The sequence below is a fragment of the Poecilia latipinna genome, unplaced genomic scaffold, assembly GCF_001443285.1.
Source record: "Poecilia latipinna isolate Pla-1442-1.1 unplaced genomic scaffold, P_latipinna-1.0 Scaffold847, whole genome shotgun sequence".
Classification (NCBI taxonomy): domain Eukaryota; kingdom Metazoa; phylum Chordata; class Actinopteri; order Cyprinodontiformes; family Poeciliidae; genus Poecilia; species Poecilia latipinna.
The window spans coordinates 279,814-299,280 of NW_015113463.1; the positions used below are offsets into that span (position 1 = coordinate 279,814).

The 19,467-nt window shown below is 40.5% G+C and overlaps 1 protein-coding gene across 4 annotated transcripts in view; it reads left to right on the plus strand.

Moving 5' to 3' along the window:
• The first annotated feature begins 5,922 nt into the window (after positions 1-5,922).
• The window catches only part of LOC106956839 (tensin-like), a 79,052-nt gene continuing 65,507 nt past the window's right edge, over positions 5,923-19,467 (plus strand). For 2 of the 4 annotated variants that reach the window (XM_015047903.1, XM_015047906.1), the window contains exon 1: positions 5,923-6,754. In XM_015047903.1, the coding sequence (XP_014903389.1) occupies positions 6,659-6,754 (96 nt within the window). In that variant the 5' untranslated portion in view covers positions 5,923-6,658. Of the gene's footprint in view, positions 6,755-12,574; positions 12,768-19,467 lie in introns of those variants that run through there. The other 2 variants (XM_015047904.1, XM_015047905.1) reach the window with 2 other exon arrangements.

Consider the following 19,467-nt stretch of genomic DNA (forward strand, 5'->3'; position numbering starts at 1 on the left):
GGTCCAACATCAGCCGTTGAGAACATGACAATTATAAAATGTGATCACCTTTGTTATTTCTGGTGATATTCAAAGCAAGAGCCAAGATGCCCATGTCTGGGAAGTCGCCAGTTGAAAGAAAGTCACAAGTTTTAATGACCTAGCCACAACTTAGCGACGGCCTCTGTATCCTCCACCACGCCTCAATACAAAAATGATGACGTACCTCAAAGATCAAATGCTTGAGACTGGATCTGTAGTCAATGAACTCCATGTACCTTAGTAATTAATACCTTATCAATGAATCCTCTAAGGCTAGTTTTGTTAGTTTGGCAGAAAACGTGGATTAGTGACAAAACAAGTGCAACATTTTATAGTAGAAGAATGCATTGTACTATCTCTCCATCTGTTGTTTATACAAACCAGCACCTCAAGGGTTGTGAGGTAAATTCCAGACCACCACTGATCCAGTACACTGAGATCAGCAGCTTACCTGCTAATGTTAAGACTTCCTGCGGTTTCGTATCTCTGGGTGATCCTGGAAAGGCTGGTAAGGGTCACGTGTGTTATATGTGTTGGTGGAGGGGGTAGGTGCAGGAGGGGAGTAGATGTTTCTAGATAACTGAGTTTCCTTTGGCAGCCAGCCCCAGAAGTGTCACCACCCATAGACCTCCACTCTAAGTGCACTCAGGTGCCTCCCTGTCCCTGAGCATGATTTGCTCCCGCTAAAAATGAACCTGTCACCTGGAGGATTTTCCAAGAGCAGACCACGAAATAAGACTGTATGAGAACTGAAGACCCTAATCCTAGCCTTCTTTTTAATTATGAAAAATCATACTTACATGTAGGATATTTTGGCGATTTAGACAAACATATAGTATCTGCTACTACAATGCTCATGTACCACTGAGATTGACTGATTAGGGCACCTTCACTTAATAGACTGAGTCATTGATTACAGGCCAAAAAGGGGTCACCTCTGCCTCTGCGGTGCTTTTTGCTGGATTAGATCTAATGAAGCAAGACATTTCAGAAAATGTCCCGTGTTATTTATATTATTATTATTATATATTTTTACATATGACCTGGGAGTCTGGACTGACTTTATTATCATACAATGTCAAATTTGAGTTTGATCCTAGACTAGATAATTTTTTTAAAACCTAAACTTAGTGATTCTGTATGACGAAGAAAGGTAAAAAAAAAAAACTGCATATTTCTGAGCTTAGTCTGTGTTAGAGAGAAACCTGAAAAAAGGAGAGGAATGGAAAGCATATTAGTGTGCATGTTGGTGAATGATGAGGTGTGCAGTGGGGCCTAATCTGCTATCTGCCCTGTACAGTGCACACTCTGTGCACTGAATGTGAATGGGCTGCTGGTGCACAAAACTAAACCCTCCACCTCCTTCTGTCTCCCGTTTGTCTTGCAGCCACCATTCAAAGTTGCCTGACTGTTTTCAGAAAACCTGTACCTTCCAGTCTAAAAATGAATCCTTTTTCATATCAGTTTTACTGTGAACATGGGTCAGTGCTATTCTTTACATTTGGAGATCTCACAGATTTTTGGAATAATCTTGTCTTTATATCTGATGGCTAATGCTAACAACAACACCTAGCCTAATTATTGGTATCATTTTCTGAAGAGTTTTTGCAATGGTAATTTATTTCAAAAATGCTTGAGGTGAGATCTAAGATGATCATCTTTTCCTCAACTGGAACATTTGAGAAACTACCATGTGTACATCAATATGTTATGCTTAGTTATGACTTATTTTTTCCTTTCTGCTATAAATTACATTTATCTATCTTTATTTAAAAATGACACTGTCATGCAGATAAACATAAAATCATTAATCAGATTTTTGTCAAAAATTCTGACTGTCAGACCTCTACAACTGAATGCTAATGTTTTTATGCTTAATTTTATTGATTTCCAGAATTTTCCTAAATGCAATACTTGCTTTGCCAATTTAATGTGAAGTCACAGCACAGAACCTCTATCGGACGGGGAATAATTTGGGAGAATCATTACTGCTAGAAGGTTTTATTGTGAGACTTTTCAAAAACACCTAAGCATAATTCTTCATCAGTTTGTCCCTTTCTACCTCTGTCTGTTTTTTAATGACAGGCTCAAAACAAGCCACTCATCTGTGAACTTTCTGTAAATGTGGCTGAATTAAAACAATTCTGCACAGAAGAGTTGGCCAAAATCTCACACGACGACGTGAAAAACTGGAGACACTGATGGAAGAGCCACTGTATGTAACCAGTTTGTTTAGGGCACTGTGAGGGATTTACCCCCTCCCTAACAGGTGCTGTTTTTTGTGTGCTTTGTATATTCTGGTTTATTTGGGTGGATGTGTTGTTTTGGGAGGTGGTTTGATTTATTTACTTGTTTTAATCATCTTCTCATCTCTTTGAGGTCACCTGGTTATGTGTTGCCATGGAAGCGTGTCCATGAGCAGTGCTGACAAGGATCTGGTGTTTTCAATCAGCCTCATTGGGAAAATCCATTTTCTGAGAGGGAGCAGAGATGTATTTTGGATTTGTAGTTTTGCTTGAGTTAATTGTAACTGTGTAGACATTTTTTTTGTAGGAATAGTTTAGTACAAATGTTTTCTCTTTCTGAAAATGTGATTGTCTCCACCCCTCTAATTAGTCCTGGAGGGAGCCAATCATTTAAAAGCCAGGTGGTTCAGGTGAGAGGGAGATTCTCCCTCTTCTTGTTGTGACCTGATATGCCATGCTGTGTACTGAACTGAACTAAAGATAAAAGAAAAGTATTGAGTACTCTACAACTGCTGGCTCCAGTCTGTTTTTCTCTTACCAAATTCGCAAACTAACAGGCACAATTTTTATTTATTTTTTTCTCATAGTTATGTGTTGCAACAATCATTATCCCATACTTGATGTGCCCTTGTAAGGTTTGCATGTAATGAAAAATTACACAGAAGACATTCATAATCGCAATTAATAATAATAGGAGGTTTTAATCTGTGACCTGATACTTGAATTAATGTCATAACAAATTTTGGAAAAAATAGAGTTCTTTTCTGCACTTGATGGAAAATTCCCATGTTTCCAAAGATGACAATAAAAAGTCACTTAGATGGAGTACTGGCAACTGGCACTTTTTCACAGGCTTTCCAGTCAAAGGCATAGGCAGCGTGACAAGCCAGCCAATAGAAGTCAGCAGTGATTATGCAAGTTGCTTATGCCTAATGGGTAAGGTCAGCACATTGCCAGAAATGGGACACATGCCCAGTCTCACACAGGGCAGAACATGTTCCTCGTTCATTCCTCCTGGAGAGAGAGAAACGGCACTGGTGAAAACAGAAAGGAGGTTTAGTTTGCATAACACCTGTGGAGACCAATCTTAGAAATATATTTTCATTTCACTACATGGCATAGGGTTTCATAGTTGTAGTTAAATATCACTTTGTTGCAACTTTTGCAAAGGAAGGTAAGTAGATTCTCTGTCATCAAGGACATGACAATCGAAAGGCAAAGTAGAATAAGTTAACCATAGGCTGGGGTTTCTGGGATTGGACAATTGCACTTATAGGACTGTTAAGGTCCCATAGGTCTCCATTAGTTGTTTGGGCGATTGCTACTTATGAAGTGCTTTCTAATGAGGACATCGTGTGAGGTGGTACAGTCATGTCCAAGGTGTACATTGTTATGAAACCTCCCTGAGGAGAAAAGTTGAGGCTGTTTGATAGGACACAACTGAGGCCAGCTCCTCTCTTCCTGGTTTATGGACTCCTTAACTTTTCTTTTGAAACACTTGTCTTCCTTGTTTAGCAAGTCTGCATTACTGTTCCCAGAGGAGTGTCTGTCATTTTAGAGACCTAGCCTGAATCACCTGAGTCTAGACCTGATGAACTGGGCCTTCTATGTTTTTGTCCATAAGATTCATTCAACCCTGCTACACCACAAAGTCTGAATAACAGCCCGATGCTTGAGACCCCCTCTAAAAATGCTTATAACTGCCTATTTAAACAGTTCAAACATCAAATATACCTGAATATACATTAATACTCCAAGTGGAAATCATCTTGTCACTTCCACAGAAGCCAGCATCTTCAGGCTTCCTTATCACTGCTCTTGGGTTACAGAGAGTCAGCAGCAAGGCAGTTCTGCACCTGGAGTACTATAAATCCAATTGTAATAATTCTAGTAAAAACTTGGGGGAAAAAACTAAAAAGAACAAAAGCATCGGTTGCATTCAGCAAGAAAGGAATTGTTTTTTTTTTGTTTGTTTTTACATTTTTATGTGTTTGCCCACAATGACTTGTACTGTTTCCAAAATGGAGCTCACTACATCAGGACATTGTACATAGACCAAACTTGTTCTCTGTTAGATCATCAAAATTATTTGTTTGCTAAATCCTGGAAAAATAAGACAAAACTCGTTTTGAATCTTTCTTAAAAGTTTACGTACATTTCCTTAGTAGCTAGTGAATTGACTTTTAGACTGTATTATTCGGGTCAAGTGTTCTGGATATTCTTTGATAAGATTCTTATAATAGCGAAGAAGAAATATGGCTCATTCCTAGTGTGTCAGGTTTGAACTTCACTTTGCTCGCATCTGTTTTGTGAAGATGTAGAAAATGTGATGCTGCCACCACCGTGCTCTCCAATTGGAACAGTGATGAGGCTTGTAAGGTTACTTCCCAAGTGTAGTGATGGTCATTGTGATCAAAGACAAATTTTCCAACAGTGAAGGTATTTTTTTCTTATGTTTTCAAGCTGTAATTGTTTTTTTTTATGTTGGTTATGAAATAATGGCTTCTTCCTCACTGAGCGGCCTTTAAGCCCATTTTGGTACAGAACTCACTTCATCTCATGATGATAATGATAATGACACACTCCTACTGACTTCAGCCAATATCTTGTTTCTTTCAACTATGGTTTGAAAGAAACAAGATATTTCTTTCAAACCATAGTTATGCACATTTTCAGAGGCCACAGCTAGTAATGGTTCTGTTGAATGCTTCATCTTCCTGAGCTGTAGGACTCTGCAGCTCCTGCAGAGTTACCACTGGCCTCCTGGCTGCTTCTCTGATTAAATCTCCACACATTCATTAGGTGCCTTCTGCATTTCAGGATATTAGAGTAAAATCAAAAGGATTTGAACTTATTTTTCTAGGATCAAAGAAGGAACCATTTGTGTTCCTCCATCGACCCTGTAGGCTAAGCAAGCTTTGGTTGACAGAAAAGCCTCCTCTGCACAGTTTATCTCCTTTGCTCATTGCTTTGATGTGTTGTGATTGTATTAGTGTGGCAGTGGTGTGCTGCATGGAAAGGGGTTTGGAGATTGGATGGAGGGGGCAGGGGTGTAGCAGAGGAAAGCGTTCTGCAGTGAGAATGTGCTCCCACTGAAGCGTAGAGAGACTGCAGCAGAGTGAATGAGGCTGTGCACCACCTGCAGTAGTGTGTGTATGTGTGTGTGTGTGTGTGTGGAAGAGAGAGAGTGGGAGAGATAGTGGGAAATAATCACCCAAGACACAATGATTCAACACCCTGCCCCTCTCCTCCTTTCTGCGACCCAGTTCTTCTCAGACTACAATCACCAACCTGCGCCTGCATCGCATCAGCTTCAGCTTTCATCCATCCGTCTGCGTGTGTGCTCAGTTTTCTAAAACACACTCCCCTCTCCTGCTTTTCTTCCAGCGACCTGCTGCTTCCCATTTTGTCATTCTCTTCCGTTCCTGTCCTCTCGCATTTATCCATATTTTCTCCTGTGAGCCGTTTTCCATCTCGTCCGTTGCTACTTGATGCACACTTTTGTTTATGTCATCATTTTTAACTCTGAAATATCCCTGCAAACCCCCCCACCTCCCGCCCCTCACCCCCTTGTAATCCATCCTTTTTTCCTTGCTCCCCATCATTCCCCCACCCCCCACCCCTCCTGACTCTTTTGCTCCCCTCCTCCCACTCTGACTGAGTAAATGCTGCAGCATCACTGCATGTATGTGTGTGAGAGCGTGTGTGTCGCTGAGCAGCACGGAGCGAAAGAGATGGACAAGTGTGTGTAAGCAGAGTGTGTGAATGCAAAGCACCGGCGATCCTGAGCCTGGAGGGGTAGCCGTGTGATGAGAGAGGAGGAAGGGGCGGGGGGTAGGGGCTGTTCTGCCTGCGAACACATTTGCCAGGACAGCGTTACATGCAGGCGAGCGTATGTATGTGTGTGTGAGGGAGAAAAGTGAGTGAGGGTATGCCAGCGTAGGTGTAGCGGTGTCGTCGATCAGCAGCGGGCTCTTCGCATTATGCAGCCGACGGTACTGATCACACTTTGAGGACTGACTCATCCAGACTAGACTGAGAAGACGAATGGATGAACATACAGGGAGACATTTTTTAGCTCAAAAAATGCTCCAGGTCCTCCAAGATTGTTCAAAGGTCTAGTCCTTTTCGGGGATTGCTGGTAGCCCCTCTTGTTTCCTTACAAATTGGAATTGCAGGCACACAGACAGACATTCAAAATTTCCAGAACCTCCTGAAAGGAACATAAATCCTCAATCATTGTCTGACTCAGACACTTCATATTTGCTCCAGGGACTAGGACAAGAGGATCTCCTGTCTTTCCATAGTCTTGAGGACGGTTGCAGGATCCTTTCCCAGTGCCGGGAGTGGGAGATAAGAAGGCTGGCAGACAAGACGGGAGAGACACAGGCATGGCTCGCCTCAACTGGTGCCTGGCTGCTGTCATTAGCTGGGGCAAGTTCCTCTTTGCCTGTTTCTTTCCTCTGCGAGGAGCCAAGCGAAACAAGGTAAGACCTCGATGAATGTGCAAGAAGGGTAGTAGGAAATGACTGACTTAAAGGACTGTTCTCCAACTGCCTCTCTGCTGCTTTAGCATCTAATTGAACTAATCAATCTGCATGGAGTCTACTTCAGGATTGGTTCTGTTTTCAATCAAATTACCCAGCCGTGACTTGCATTCAACTGGCCTTGCCTAAACCACCGAAATGACGTAGCTGCAAAAAATTAGCTTGGCAATGGACCATTGTCTCTAGAAGACCATAGTCAAAGTGCTCCAAGTGTTGATTCAAGGTCAGTGTTATATGTTCAAGAGGTCTTCAGACGACTAACTTGAGGTGAATGGAGAACTTTAGTGCTCGGATTTAAATATTTGCCATTGAAACTTCTGGCCAATCCTGCTGCCAAGGAGGGTCACCTTGATTTGAAACCTGCAGAACTGAGATGCACCATTATGGGAGCATTCATAAGAAAAGAACTTGCGGTATTGCCTCATTTTTATCCTGTTTAACCTGTTCTTAGTTGGTGATTGCAAGTCTGCCATGCTTACAACATACTTAATCAGTCGTGTCATATTTGTAAGGCCAAGCAAAGTTCATTGAACAGTAACCAACAAGCCAACATGCTTTAGAGGCAGCTTAACTGGCAATATATCCATTTTTCATTTATGTGATTAATCAGATAATCAGTCATGTAGCAACTATTGTTCTGGTAACTTTTCCAGTAACATCAAGAAGTGTGTGCCAGGTTTTACTCAGGAAACATGAACAAAATCACCATATCGCAAAACGCCCTTCGCAGAATATAACCACAAGCAAATCGTCAATTTTGGAAACTTTGCTATAGGATTCTGAACATGAGGGTTTAAACTTGCTGTGATCCTCCCGTAGTGTCGTTGCAAAGTCTGCTGGTGACGCTGTAGCTCGCAATGCTGCAGGCACACATCTCTTCCAGCACCAGCACCAAGAGAAAACCCACTCCCCTCCGCGGCGCCACCACCACCCTCGCCCAATTGCCGCAGCTCCTTATCTCTTTGCCCGCACTCATTCCCACCACTCTGCCCCTCCTTTCGACGCATTCTTGTGTAGCGTTTGTGTGTGGAAATCCACTCATAGGTCCATTTTTCCTCAGTTCAATTTCCATAATTTCCATGTTTTTACTTGCCTTGCAGTAATGACGCATAATTCAGCAAAAATGTTGATTGCTTCACTGAAAATACCACTGCTTGTTCTCAAAAGCATAACCTTAACACTCCAACCTTTAGTCTTTTGAGAGAATATTCATGCAGCCTTCATGCTCCGTTTGCATGTCTGAATCCTTATATTGTTAAGTAAGGGCAGTGTGAGCTTCTGTCAGATGTATAGATATTTGATAGATAGTTTGTCAGTAAGAATTTGTTTTACTTTGAAAAAAATAATATAAATAAAACATTATATTAATAAGTTTGGGTCTCGGCGAGAGACTGCTTTATCTGGACAGTTTTCTTCACCATAAATGTAGATGGATCAGGACACAACAGGTCCAAGGGTACAATGACCATTTCATCTCTAGTTTAGCTTCTGTCAGCTTGTTTTGGGTTTTCATTAGTCTTGTTTACATTTGAATCGACATTTTCCACATTTCCTTCATTTGTCTCCTGATTGTAATTTAGTATTTAATTTACATGTAATTTTGGTCATTTTTTTTGTCAGCCAGTGTCTTTGTACTTCAAATTTATGTCTCCTGTGGGGTTCATTTATTAATTTTTGATCTCTTTGTGGTTCATTTGTATGTCATTATCACATTCTTGAATTTTTGTTCCTCAATGTTAGTCTTCATTTTTTTTGGTTATTTCACTTCCATCTAGTCCCTTCTACGTCCCTTCTGTGATATTTGACATCCTGTTCAATACTCAAGCAGGTTGCTGCATGACACATAGATTTCTGTAGCGTCTGCTGTTGCCCTGTTGAGCCGAAAAGCCGACTGGGAGGTGAAAGTGGAGAGATATGGTGGCTCCACATCTTCCCTCTGAGGACTGCTGTGAGGTGTTCAGTTTCCATGGCAATGTGGCTCAAGCAGTCCCCACATGACGGGGCCGGGTTACTACAGGAGATGGGATGCGTGTTCGGCCGTGGATGTGCGGTGGTTTTCTAAGAGGCAGACGAAGGGGGAGTGGGGGAGTGGAGGAGAGAGGGAAGTGGGAGTGATGCTGGGTGAAGCTTTCCTCCATATGTGTTACTAAGGCGACACTGCTGCAGCTTTATGAAGGAAGCAACCTCTCTTTCGACATCATTCTGTGGCGTTTTAAGCTTGTTTTTCCCTTTCCCTTCATATGCTCTTTAGCTTGATTTACTCAGCATTTACCTGCATCTGTATTAGTTTAATAAATGCATCCTTGCCCTGTACAGTCCCTCCAGACAGCAGAAAGGGAATTTCCAGGCCCACAGAACTTGATGGATTCTTTATTATTGTAGCATGAATGTTTAAAATGTGATGGATTCTTCAGCAACAGCAGGAGATTCCTCTTCTGAAATAGATTTTTTTCTAACACATTTTTGGTTATTAATGAACCTATCCATGTATATGTATGCAAGCTTGAGTTTTCCCATGCTTTAAACAGGTAGCATAGATTGTTAATGCCGTTTTCTGGGTCAGAATCGAGAGTTGTGTTGGTTCAAATGCATTTGTAAAGGAAAGCTTACTCAGCAGCTTTGGAATCAGTGAGTTTTGCTGTTGAAGTATCCTTCATAGTGATTATATGAGGAATAACTATGGAAGCAAAAATGCAGTCAATCTGCTGTTGACTATTTGGAGGCCACTAGGGGCTGCTAGCAACCCAGTTTAGAGCAGGAAAAAAACAAAAAAAAACATGGCTGTAATGCATCAAACACATGCACCAAAAATCTATCTGAACAAAGCTTCCTAGCAGTTAAGTGACTTCTCCAGCATTTCCCTAATGCCGTCCTGTTATGTAAATACACAGGCAGAGGCTGCCTCGCTCATAAACACACACAGAGAGATAATGTGTCAGGTGAGCCTATAGATTGAGGTAACTGTTACAGTGGAGGTGATGGAAAGCAGCGTGGATCAATAGGGGGTGTTTTCTCAAAATGAATTGGCTCTTAGCCCTTTATGGATCTGACTGTAGAGTGATGTAATGTCCCTGTGCAGCTGGGGTAATGTTGATTCAGTGCTGCGGTTTGTGCACACAAACAAATGCATTCTGCAATTCTTTTCAATGTGCAATACAGTGTATGGATGAATATTTGGTACTCTAGCCTTTCTGCAAGGATTTTAGCTGTTCTGTTTTAGTAATTATAAAGCCTGCAGAATGCAAACAGAGACTCAATATTCTGCATAAAAACTGATGTAAATGTATTTTCAAACAGAGTAAGAAGGCATTGTTAAGTGCTCTGCAGTCTAGGAGTGTCCCTGATCATCCACTGGGTTGGCACACTTCAGTGGATCAAATTTTGTTTAACTTTGAAAACATTTAGCACATTTAGTTTCCCCTGAATTAATTTTAAATCCTAAAACGCTACTTTATTTGGCTGTTTACTTTCATCTGAATAAAGTTCGACATTTGTTGAAGTTTTTGTTATCCATTGTTAAGTATTAGATATTTATATTCATGATCTTATTTGAAAGTGGACACAACACTCCAATGCATTCTGGTCCAATAAGTTAGGTCAGTAGAATAAATGAGTAACAAATAATCCTAAAAAGATCATAATGAAAAAAAAAATGTCCACTTACTAAAAAAAAAGCTGCTGAAAAACTATGAATAATTCTCTAATTTAAATGACTATTCTTAAACCTATTATATCTCTTATGGAATTTTATTGTTTTTAATAGCTTCATGTTTTATAGTTTGATTTTGCAAAACAAACAAACAAAAAAAATCCCTAAAATACATTACACAGCATAAAAGTTAATGCTGACTTACATTTGTCATTTCAGCAGAAAGGCTCAGCTCCAGAAAACAGTGCTAAGTGTGAAATTTGATTGGATGCTTTAGAAGAAACAAAGTAACACCATCTATATTTGTCAAAACTGAAATTGTAACATAAAAATGTTTCATTTTAAGATAAATGTGAGATCTAAAATGGAAGCTTTCTTTCTCTTTTTTTAAACATCCTGTCCTGGCATTTCTAGAAAATGAGATTCCAGTTCTTGTTGGTTCTTGTCATAGTCTTGTGTAATAAAGATAGCACTTTGCAAATGTAGAATTCGTCCTTCATATCTAGGTTGATTAGTTATAAACATAGCTTAATATTACTCAATGAAGAACCAATTAACCATCTGAAGAGCAGTTTCAATTAGAAAATTTTCTTACACTTCTTCTTGTTCAATGTTTAGGGCTGTTGTGCATAGTCCTGGCCTATAGATCTTGCAGTAGATGGTTGTATAACAGGTTGTGTTTTCATTGACACATGGAATCCTGTCACCAAAGATGCATGATCATCTCTGAGCAGTTCTCTAGTCTGCCTGTAATAGTGGACAATATCAGAACTTCATCACTGAATTTTTGTCGTCTTATATATTTAAAAAAACAATCACCTTTTACTGGTAGTTGCTTGTAAGGCTTGTTGAGGCAGTTGGTGATCCTTGCTGTGACATCATCCTGACTCCCTACTGGGGACAAACCCTGTCGAGTGCCAGAGTGGGAGCAGGAAGTCCAGAAGCCACATGAGTCTTGCATTGTTTGATGAATGAATGTCCTCTTTCATTAGAGGGCTGAAAAACTTTAAAGGTTTGGACCAACCAACTCTTGAGATCCTGAAGTCCAAAACCCTTACTCTCGCAATTGCCATTTCTTTCCAGCTGGTGCATGAACAAAGAAAACCTGTCCATGTTTATTCTGGTTTGTGAATGTAGTTTGTGTTTACTGTCATAAGGGTCAGGAGTCAAGCTAACAGTAGGGTTTAGGGGTCAGGATGTTGGAGCAAATAATTTGGCAAACATATCAACCATAACAGAAAGAGAGTTTTGGGGCCCTTAGCACAACTGTCTTCATGGCTCTTTGTTTTGAGGGCTTGATGAAGGTTGAAGGAATGGATATGATGATGTGGTGATAAATTAACAGAAGCATGGCAACTCCTTTACACCGCAGACTTGGTAGTATTTTTTCTTCATATGCAAGAAATCCTAGTAAAGGTCTTTACCAATAGCAGCATAACAATTCCTGGCATTACTGTACAACATGTGTTAGTAATCTGATTTTAGACACTTTGCACAATAATAACTAAATTCAAGATAAACAAATACATATAGGGGTATGATATCACATACAAATCCGCATATCTGTTGCAAGGAACTATTCTGATGTATTGTGTAGGCAATTGGACTCGGCCTTGGCAGAGTCACAGCAGCCAGTTTGTCCTGCAGATATTTCACAGGAGGAGAGACGATTTGGAAACAGGAAGGGGCTGCCGATGAAAAATTGAAGTGACATTAGCACAGACATGAGTGAGCATGCTTCCAGGAGAAAAAATGGAGGGAAGGAGAGGTGAGGTATGCGATGCAAGGAAACTAAAAGTGGGGGTGGAGGGTTGGTCAGTGAATAGAGTTTGTATGTGCATGTGTGTAAAGAGAGGGAAGGGGAAAGGAGGGGCTAACAAGGATCATTTGAGGAGAGGGAGTTTTTGGAGAGAAAAGTAAAGGTTAGCACTCACCTCCTTCCCCCCAAAAATGGAATAAAGTTACCACACTTCAAGAGGAAAGGACTGCAAGGCAGAAGTGAGCTAGAGAACAAGAGGGACAGCTTAAAGAAGTAGGAGAAGGGAGGGCGCTCACATGAGGGAGACTGACTAAAGCCAAGCAGCACTGGGTTTGTTACTCCTCTATGCATCTCAAACGGCTGGCATGGATCTGTGTAACCAGGGTTTGGGTGGAAACGCTCCGAATTTTTGGGAACACTGTGGATTCTGGCTGTGAGCTTGGATAGGTTTTTTTTTTTAAAGGATGCCTTCTGTCTCTCTGTCATTGCCCTCTGCTCTGGCCGGAAGGGCCAGGACCTGGGTCTGCCTCTCCTGCATGTTCTGGGTAAGAGAGCTACATTTTGTGTAAAACATTTTCAGAAAGACAAACAAACCTACACTAGACAGGGACATAAATTAGGAAGGCTATTGCTTCACAGTTGGCTTCCATGTTCAGTTAAGAGGGTGATTGTGTTTAAATGTAAACTCTGAGGAAGTGAACAGTTCAAGATGAAATGTTGCTTTAGAAATCCCAACAGAGTGTCCACTGATGAGTTCACTTGAAGCATGAAAGTTTTTTTTTCTCTCACAAATCTGGTTCCATATTTGCTTTGGAAGTTCAAGGACCCGCACGTCCCTTCTCATTCATCCCATTGCACGTCAAATTTATAGTAGACTGCTCCATTCGGTGGTCCGGGCAGCACTAATCCAGTTGACTGTTCCTGTGGCGACTTGCAATGCCGTGTTCTTGCGTCTGGAGTCCACGCGGCCTCAGCACTTGAGCTATTTCTGGGCTCTCCTGTATAATTTAATCTCCTTCTTCTATCTGGTACTGACTGAGTGCTTCAGGAACTGGGGGCTTTCCACAGAAACACGCCAAACAAGCCCTTGAAATTTGTGATACACATCAACATGGGCAAAAGACCTTTAACTCCTGTCTGTCTTTTTAGACCTTCTTTATGTTTTTGATTGCATTTTACAAGGTCAAGACTTTGCATCATCTCTTTACCTTAAGTATTTAGCTTTAGAGTTGAATTAGTGGTTTCTTTAGATTGCAGAATGTGCACACACAGTATGCAATGATGGGACACACACATGTACATGAGGCATCTGCCCTACTTTTCTCCAGCTTGCAGTGGAGCACAGAGCTATTTAGATGCAAGTGGAAAGAGGCAGGGTGGAAGGAAAACACTCCCATGCAAAGCAGAGCATTGAGTCGTCCAGATGGAAGCCTTCAATAGCGCATCAAGAGCCTTTACACCGACAGCAGAAAGGAGTTGAACGCTGAGCAGAAAAGGGATGTTAGGAGGTGTGACATCATCAACAGAGAGGAAGAAGAGTGGAGAGGCTGAGTGACGTGTGAGAAGCTGCTTCTCAGAAAGCTCCTCAAATACATGCTATTAATAATTTATCAGGCCCACACACCGAGAGAGAATATTAGATTTGACAGAAGAAGCTACAAATGCCAGCTAGTTCCTACAGCACTGGTCAAATACATCTGTGAGCTCATTACTGTTGTATAAAATGCAAAGCAGCTTAACAAAACTTACTTGACATGTGCAAAAGAATCTTGGGGGTAAAAAAAACCCCTACTCAACAGTTTGCTTCTTGTGTTCACCTGAGTTCAATTTGCAGGAGTGGGTTTCTAAACCGGTCATTCTAGTAAATAAAATCTACTTATACCAAGAAAACAATGTAACATAATGTGAGACTTGGATTAATTGCAGCATTTGTAGGTAGGTGATTAACTTGACTGAAATGACAACAAGGTGCACTCTATTTTTCTTTTTCAGGTGATTCACCAGAGAATGAAATTTATTAAACTTATTAAGTAATGTCACAGCTTTGAGACAAAACTGTTCTTATAGTCCATTTGTTAACTTTATCGTGTCCTACTGAAATCTCCATTTTCCCATTTTTTTCTGGAATTTTTTATTCATTATTAGAACACTAGAAAGTTGTCAAAAGGTACATAAAAGTATGGATTCTGTACTGTGGTTCTATTAAAACAGACCAAAATCAACTGTAGTCTCTGCGAGCCAATCATGCTAATTGTTAGCAGGCTAACCCTCCTGGCATTTCTCTAAATACCACATTCATCCAGCTACTTGTATGCAAAATTATTTTAAGATCATCAGTAACTAACAAAAGGGATTACTGGATAGCAAAATAATAAATAAAGTCGACCGCTGAATTTTCACTTCATTACTTCATTACCAGTATCTGCTTTAGCACATGCTAAAAAAAATGTCTCTAAGTAATACATAAATATTACTGTACATATACATTATGGATTTATCAGTTGACAGTGGTCATTATTAAAAAGCTGCACAATAATTAAGCAAAATAGACCTGCCATAATGATAGCCTGCTTACATAAAAGTTACCATGCTAATTCTAACATTACTCTGAATACTACATTGTCCTAATGATGAAAGCAATTATTTATGTTAATTCTAAATTAATCAAGTAACATTAATTGTTATCAAAGAACAAATTACGGAATATGAAAACACCAGTTGAGCATTAAGTACAACTACATAGTCAACCACAATTGAGGAAACACTTGTGTTGAGCACTGCAAAAAGAAGCTGAGTAAATGCTTGGATACCCACAGCTGAACAATTACAACTCTAATCACAACTATTCCAGACAGAAATGTTAAGGAATATGATTTTCTCTTTTGAAATATCCTGGTTTAAGATCAAAAATGTTTTGTATGGGTCCCAAACAAGCACCAAATCTAGGGAGTTCTATTGCAGGGCCCTAATTCCAGCATGTTATTACAATCTTTACTTAGCTCCATGGTGGAACAGTTGTTAACACTGATCACTTTTAACAAGAAGGTCCTGGGTTCAAATCCCAGTCCTGGGACTCTCCAGGTGGACCCATGGATAGTTGGGTACGGACAATGAATGTAAGCATACTTTAATATTTAAAACATTTTCTTGGGTAACCAAATTAAACAGACTTTCAAGTCCCTGTTATATGAGCTTTTCCCCAAATGGACAGTAAGTCATTACTTTTACATTGTGGTTTCTCCTCAATTCTTTTCACCTTCACTTAATTCAAGCCTCATTATTTCAAGGCAGCTCGAATAAATATTTCTATTCTCTGCTCTAGTCAAGTTCATGGCAGCTGCAATGCTGTCAGGCAAGACGTATGGCAGATCCATCATGTCCTGAGTTGTCTAACAGAGTCCCTTATTGACCGACCAGAATCCCCAGAGAGCTCTGAAAATCAATCAGGCTTTGATCGGACGGTTACTGCCTGCCATGCCTCTGCGTGTGACACCTCTGTTTGAGTTTGTGCACGCATGTGTATGTGTTCTAGAAATTCCATTTTCCTCTTGTAATCATGCTAGCCCTACCTTGTAATCAGCTTGTGTTGAGTGAAGAGATTATTGAGTGATAAATTTACTATGGATCCTCCTTGTGTGGCTGTGGGCATAAGAGTTCCATAAAAATACCACAGAAACCGCGTTAATCATTTTCTTTTAAAGTTAAAAGGCAAAGCTTGGGGGTTTTCTGATGATGTTGTTCATCTATCAGTCTATTGTCTTCTGCTTTCTAAGATAAAGTTGTTAACATAGTGGGTACAGGAGAAAATCCCAGACATCCCTCTCCTCAGTGTCACTCTGTTGTTCCTTCTGGAGGATCCCAAAGCATTCCCAGCCCAGAAGGGATGTAGAGATCCTGAAATTCGGATCTGACCTGAAAACCTTCAAGGAGGTTTCAGACACACAACCACCTCGGCTGACTATCATCCTGCCTGCTTTACATTCAGTCACCAACATCTCCAATGAATGTTGAACGTCATGGCTTGAAGACGACAATAGAACCACATTATCCACAAAAAGCAAAGTGAGAACCTGAAGAGACCCTCTACTCCATGACTTCAATTTCAGATTCTGCTAATGAACACCATAAACAGTATCAGCTCTTGTTCTTGATAGCCTAAGAGGTAATCACATTTGACCAATTGATCAATTTGTCTTTTTCCAAATTTTTGGTGACACGTTATCTTGGCCATTGCCTTCTTATGTAGTTGCACTTGATTCTCATCTCCCCTCAGCGCACCCTCTGGGATTTTTCCCATTGAACTGGATTTCTAAGGATCATTTTCAACCAAACCAGTCCATGAAGCGTTGTGAACAGTGACTGTCTTAGAACTGTAATCTGCCTGTGGTTAGAGTTTGACAATGGCAGCAGAGGAAGTGAACAAAACCATTTAGTCTGCTTTTGGCCAAGCTTAAGAATAGTCGAAAAAGAAGAATACTTATGACATTTTATTGCTTGCAATGACGTCGTGACCTACTCTTCACGGAATTCAGCAAAAGTCTTTTCAGTGGCTGATGGTTGTTTACAGTGTAGAACGAGGAGATAGTTTTTACCAAGCTAGTCACTCTTTGGTTCAGCCTATAGTGTTTGCTTGCACAGTTTCTGTTGCTCATTCTAATGATGTTATGAAGTTGACAGCTGAATGTTAGCTTTTGGATGCTGATGTCCTCCCAGTACTCAGACCCAGCTCTGGTCATGAGCCTCCAATGGGACGTCATGTCCTGTCTTGGTTCCAGTTCTCACTAGAGCTTCTTCCTTGCTCCAGTTTTTTTTTTTTTTTTTATCTGTGAAACTGTGCATGAATGCATGGCCAACATAGAGTGAAGACTTTCCTCAGAGACTTTTTGCTGTCACTCTGGCTAAACAATGCTCTTTGTATTCATGACCAGGTGATTTATATCCATTGTGACTGAACACCTCCCTCCAGACCCCCAGGCCACCATCAGGTAGCCCTCAGCCCAGCTTTAGCACCCTTCCCCTGGGCACTGTGAGATGCTCTGCCCCCATTTCTCATACTGCAGTTTGAATTTCAGCCCACATACCTCAGTAGCTGCCAGATGAGATGGTTTCTCTTTGCCTTTAGAAGTCTTAAATGTCAAAAACTGTGAAACTTTAACATGGGGATGACCACAGGAAATACACAGCTAGTAGATCAAGACTGAATCATTGTTCTAATCTGTATTTTCAGTACTTTTCTTACCAAAACAACTGTATTGCCTGCATGTTTTGAGTAGTACTCGTAGAAGTTCCAAGCTAAACGCACATTCCCAAGGGGAAATATTTCATGAACTGTCATTGGCTGGAGCAATTAACCTAATTAATCGTGATGAATTAGTCTTTAAAATATCACTAAGTACTTTAGTAATTGATTGTTAACCACAGTCTCGAAAAGGTCATTTGCTGATAAAAAAATGTTTTGTTAAAAACTGAAGAAATCAGAAAGGGTTAATTTTTCACAACCTTAAATTATACTATACTTCAGATGGAACAAGATAATTCCTCTACTGTCTCAGATAGGAATCAGTAGTACACCAACAAGTTGATTTGTAAACTGCCTGTTTAGAATAATACTCATTGTTTTAATCAATTTATTGGCACAGATTTCCTTAATTTTGGGAGATTGGTGATTGCATATTGCATTAAAACACTCATTTTTATTTCAGATAGTGAAAATATATTTTTTTAATATATGCAGTAATTACAAATATCTGCCTTCAACTGAATGTGACCCATGTATCCCTAAATCTTAACAAAGACATTTAAAAAGTTAGAAGTACCTGCTTCCCAAGATCAAACAATGTAAAAAGCTGCAGTGTGTGTTAGAACATCAGCTGTAACACTTCCTAATGAATAATTCAAATACTACATCTTTGTGTTCTTTTTAAAAGTTTTTCTCCTTTTTCCTGAAACAAGAGTCAGAAACAGCAGAGCTCATTAGCCAGTATGCAAGTCCAGGTTCATTAGCTGCAGAGCAATGATCATAAGCAGGCCAGACTTGATGATCACAGCACATTGATCTTTGGCTCTCTCTGTCTAAACCTGATATCGATCGCACTGCACACATGCACAAACAGGACAAACAGTTGCAGTCAGGCTTTCACACTCAAAGGTAAGTGCTTTCATGTAAAATGACACTCAGCTGAGTAAAAAAAGCTTTCCAAAGCAATTTGGCTCAGTGTGAAAAAGTAATTATTCCCTTTTAAATCATGAATTGTCTGTCCTTCTAGAATCAATGCATGTGCATGGGTCACAAGTTTGGACCCATTGAGATTACTTTATATCATGCTGTGCTATGCACACGCTCTGTCTGCACTGATGAACATTCATTCACCTTTGCAAAACTGAATGCTTGACGTGGCTCCAACTGAGGGCATCCTAACCCTATTTTCTGATTAATTCAGCTATTAATTATTTGACCATTTGGGGGCACTAACAAAATCACATAAATAAAGGAAGTAGGCTAAAGATCTGGTTGTGACTTTGTTTTGTGGACAACAGGAATAACGGCATCGATATTTATCATCATGGAAAAGGTTTGGGAGGTTAGTGAACCATGAGAGTCGATATCCAATATATAGGAACATGGAATAGTATCTCCCAAAATCAATGACAACTCACCCCAAAGGGATGCTGATGGTAGTGCTTCACTGTTTCAGTATTTGGAGGATTAGCTGTGATGAAGGGAACCATGAATTTAGCTCTCTAGCAGGAAGTCCTGGAAGAGAATGTCCAGCCACCAGTTTGACTTTAATCCCAAACACACTTGGGTTATGTGGCAGGACAGTGATGCCAAGTACCTCTGGAAGCAAAGAGCAGATGTCTGGAGTGGCTTTGTCAAAGTTTAGACTTTAGCTTGATGGAGACGCCCTTTAACCCTTTGAAGACGAGGTCTAAATGGCCATCCCTGCGCGCAGTCTCTCTTCTCAGTGCGTCAGCGCTCGCTATGAAGCCATGTAGCGATAGCTAGCAAAACTACTACTAACACTGCACACACCACGAACTCTAACAACACACTTATAGTCTAAAAAACCTAGTAAAATCCACAGCATGGCTGCACCCTAGTCTCTTGCCATATCCAAGTCCCCCCCGCCCCCCCAGTCTCTCTCTGCGTGTCTCCGTTCTACCTAGCAACAGACCGTCAACACATTTTCATTGGTTGTTTCGAAATGTGGTACATTTAGACCCCACAAAATAAGGCGGAAATTA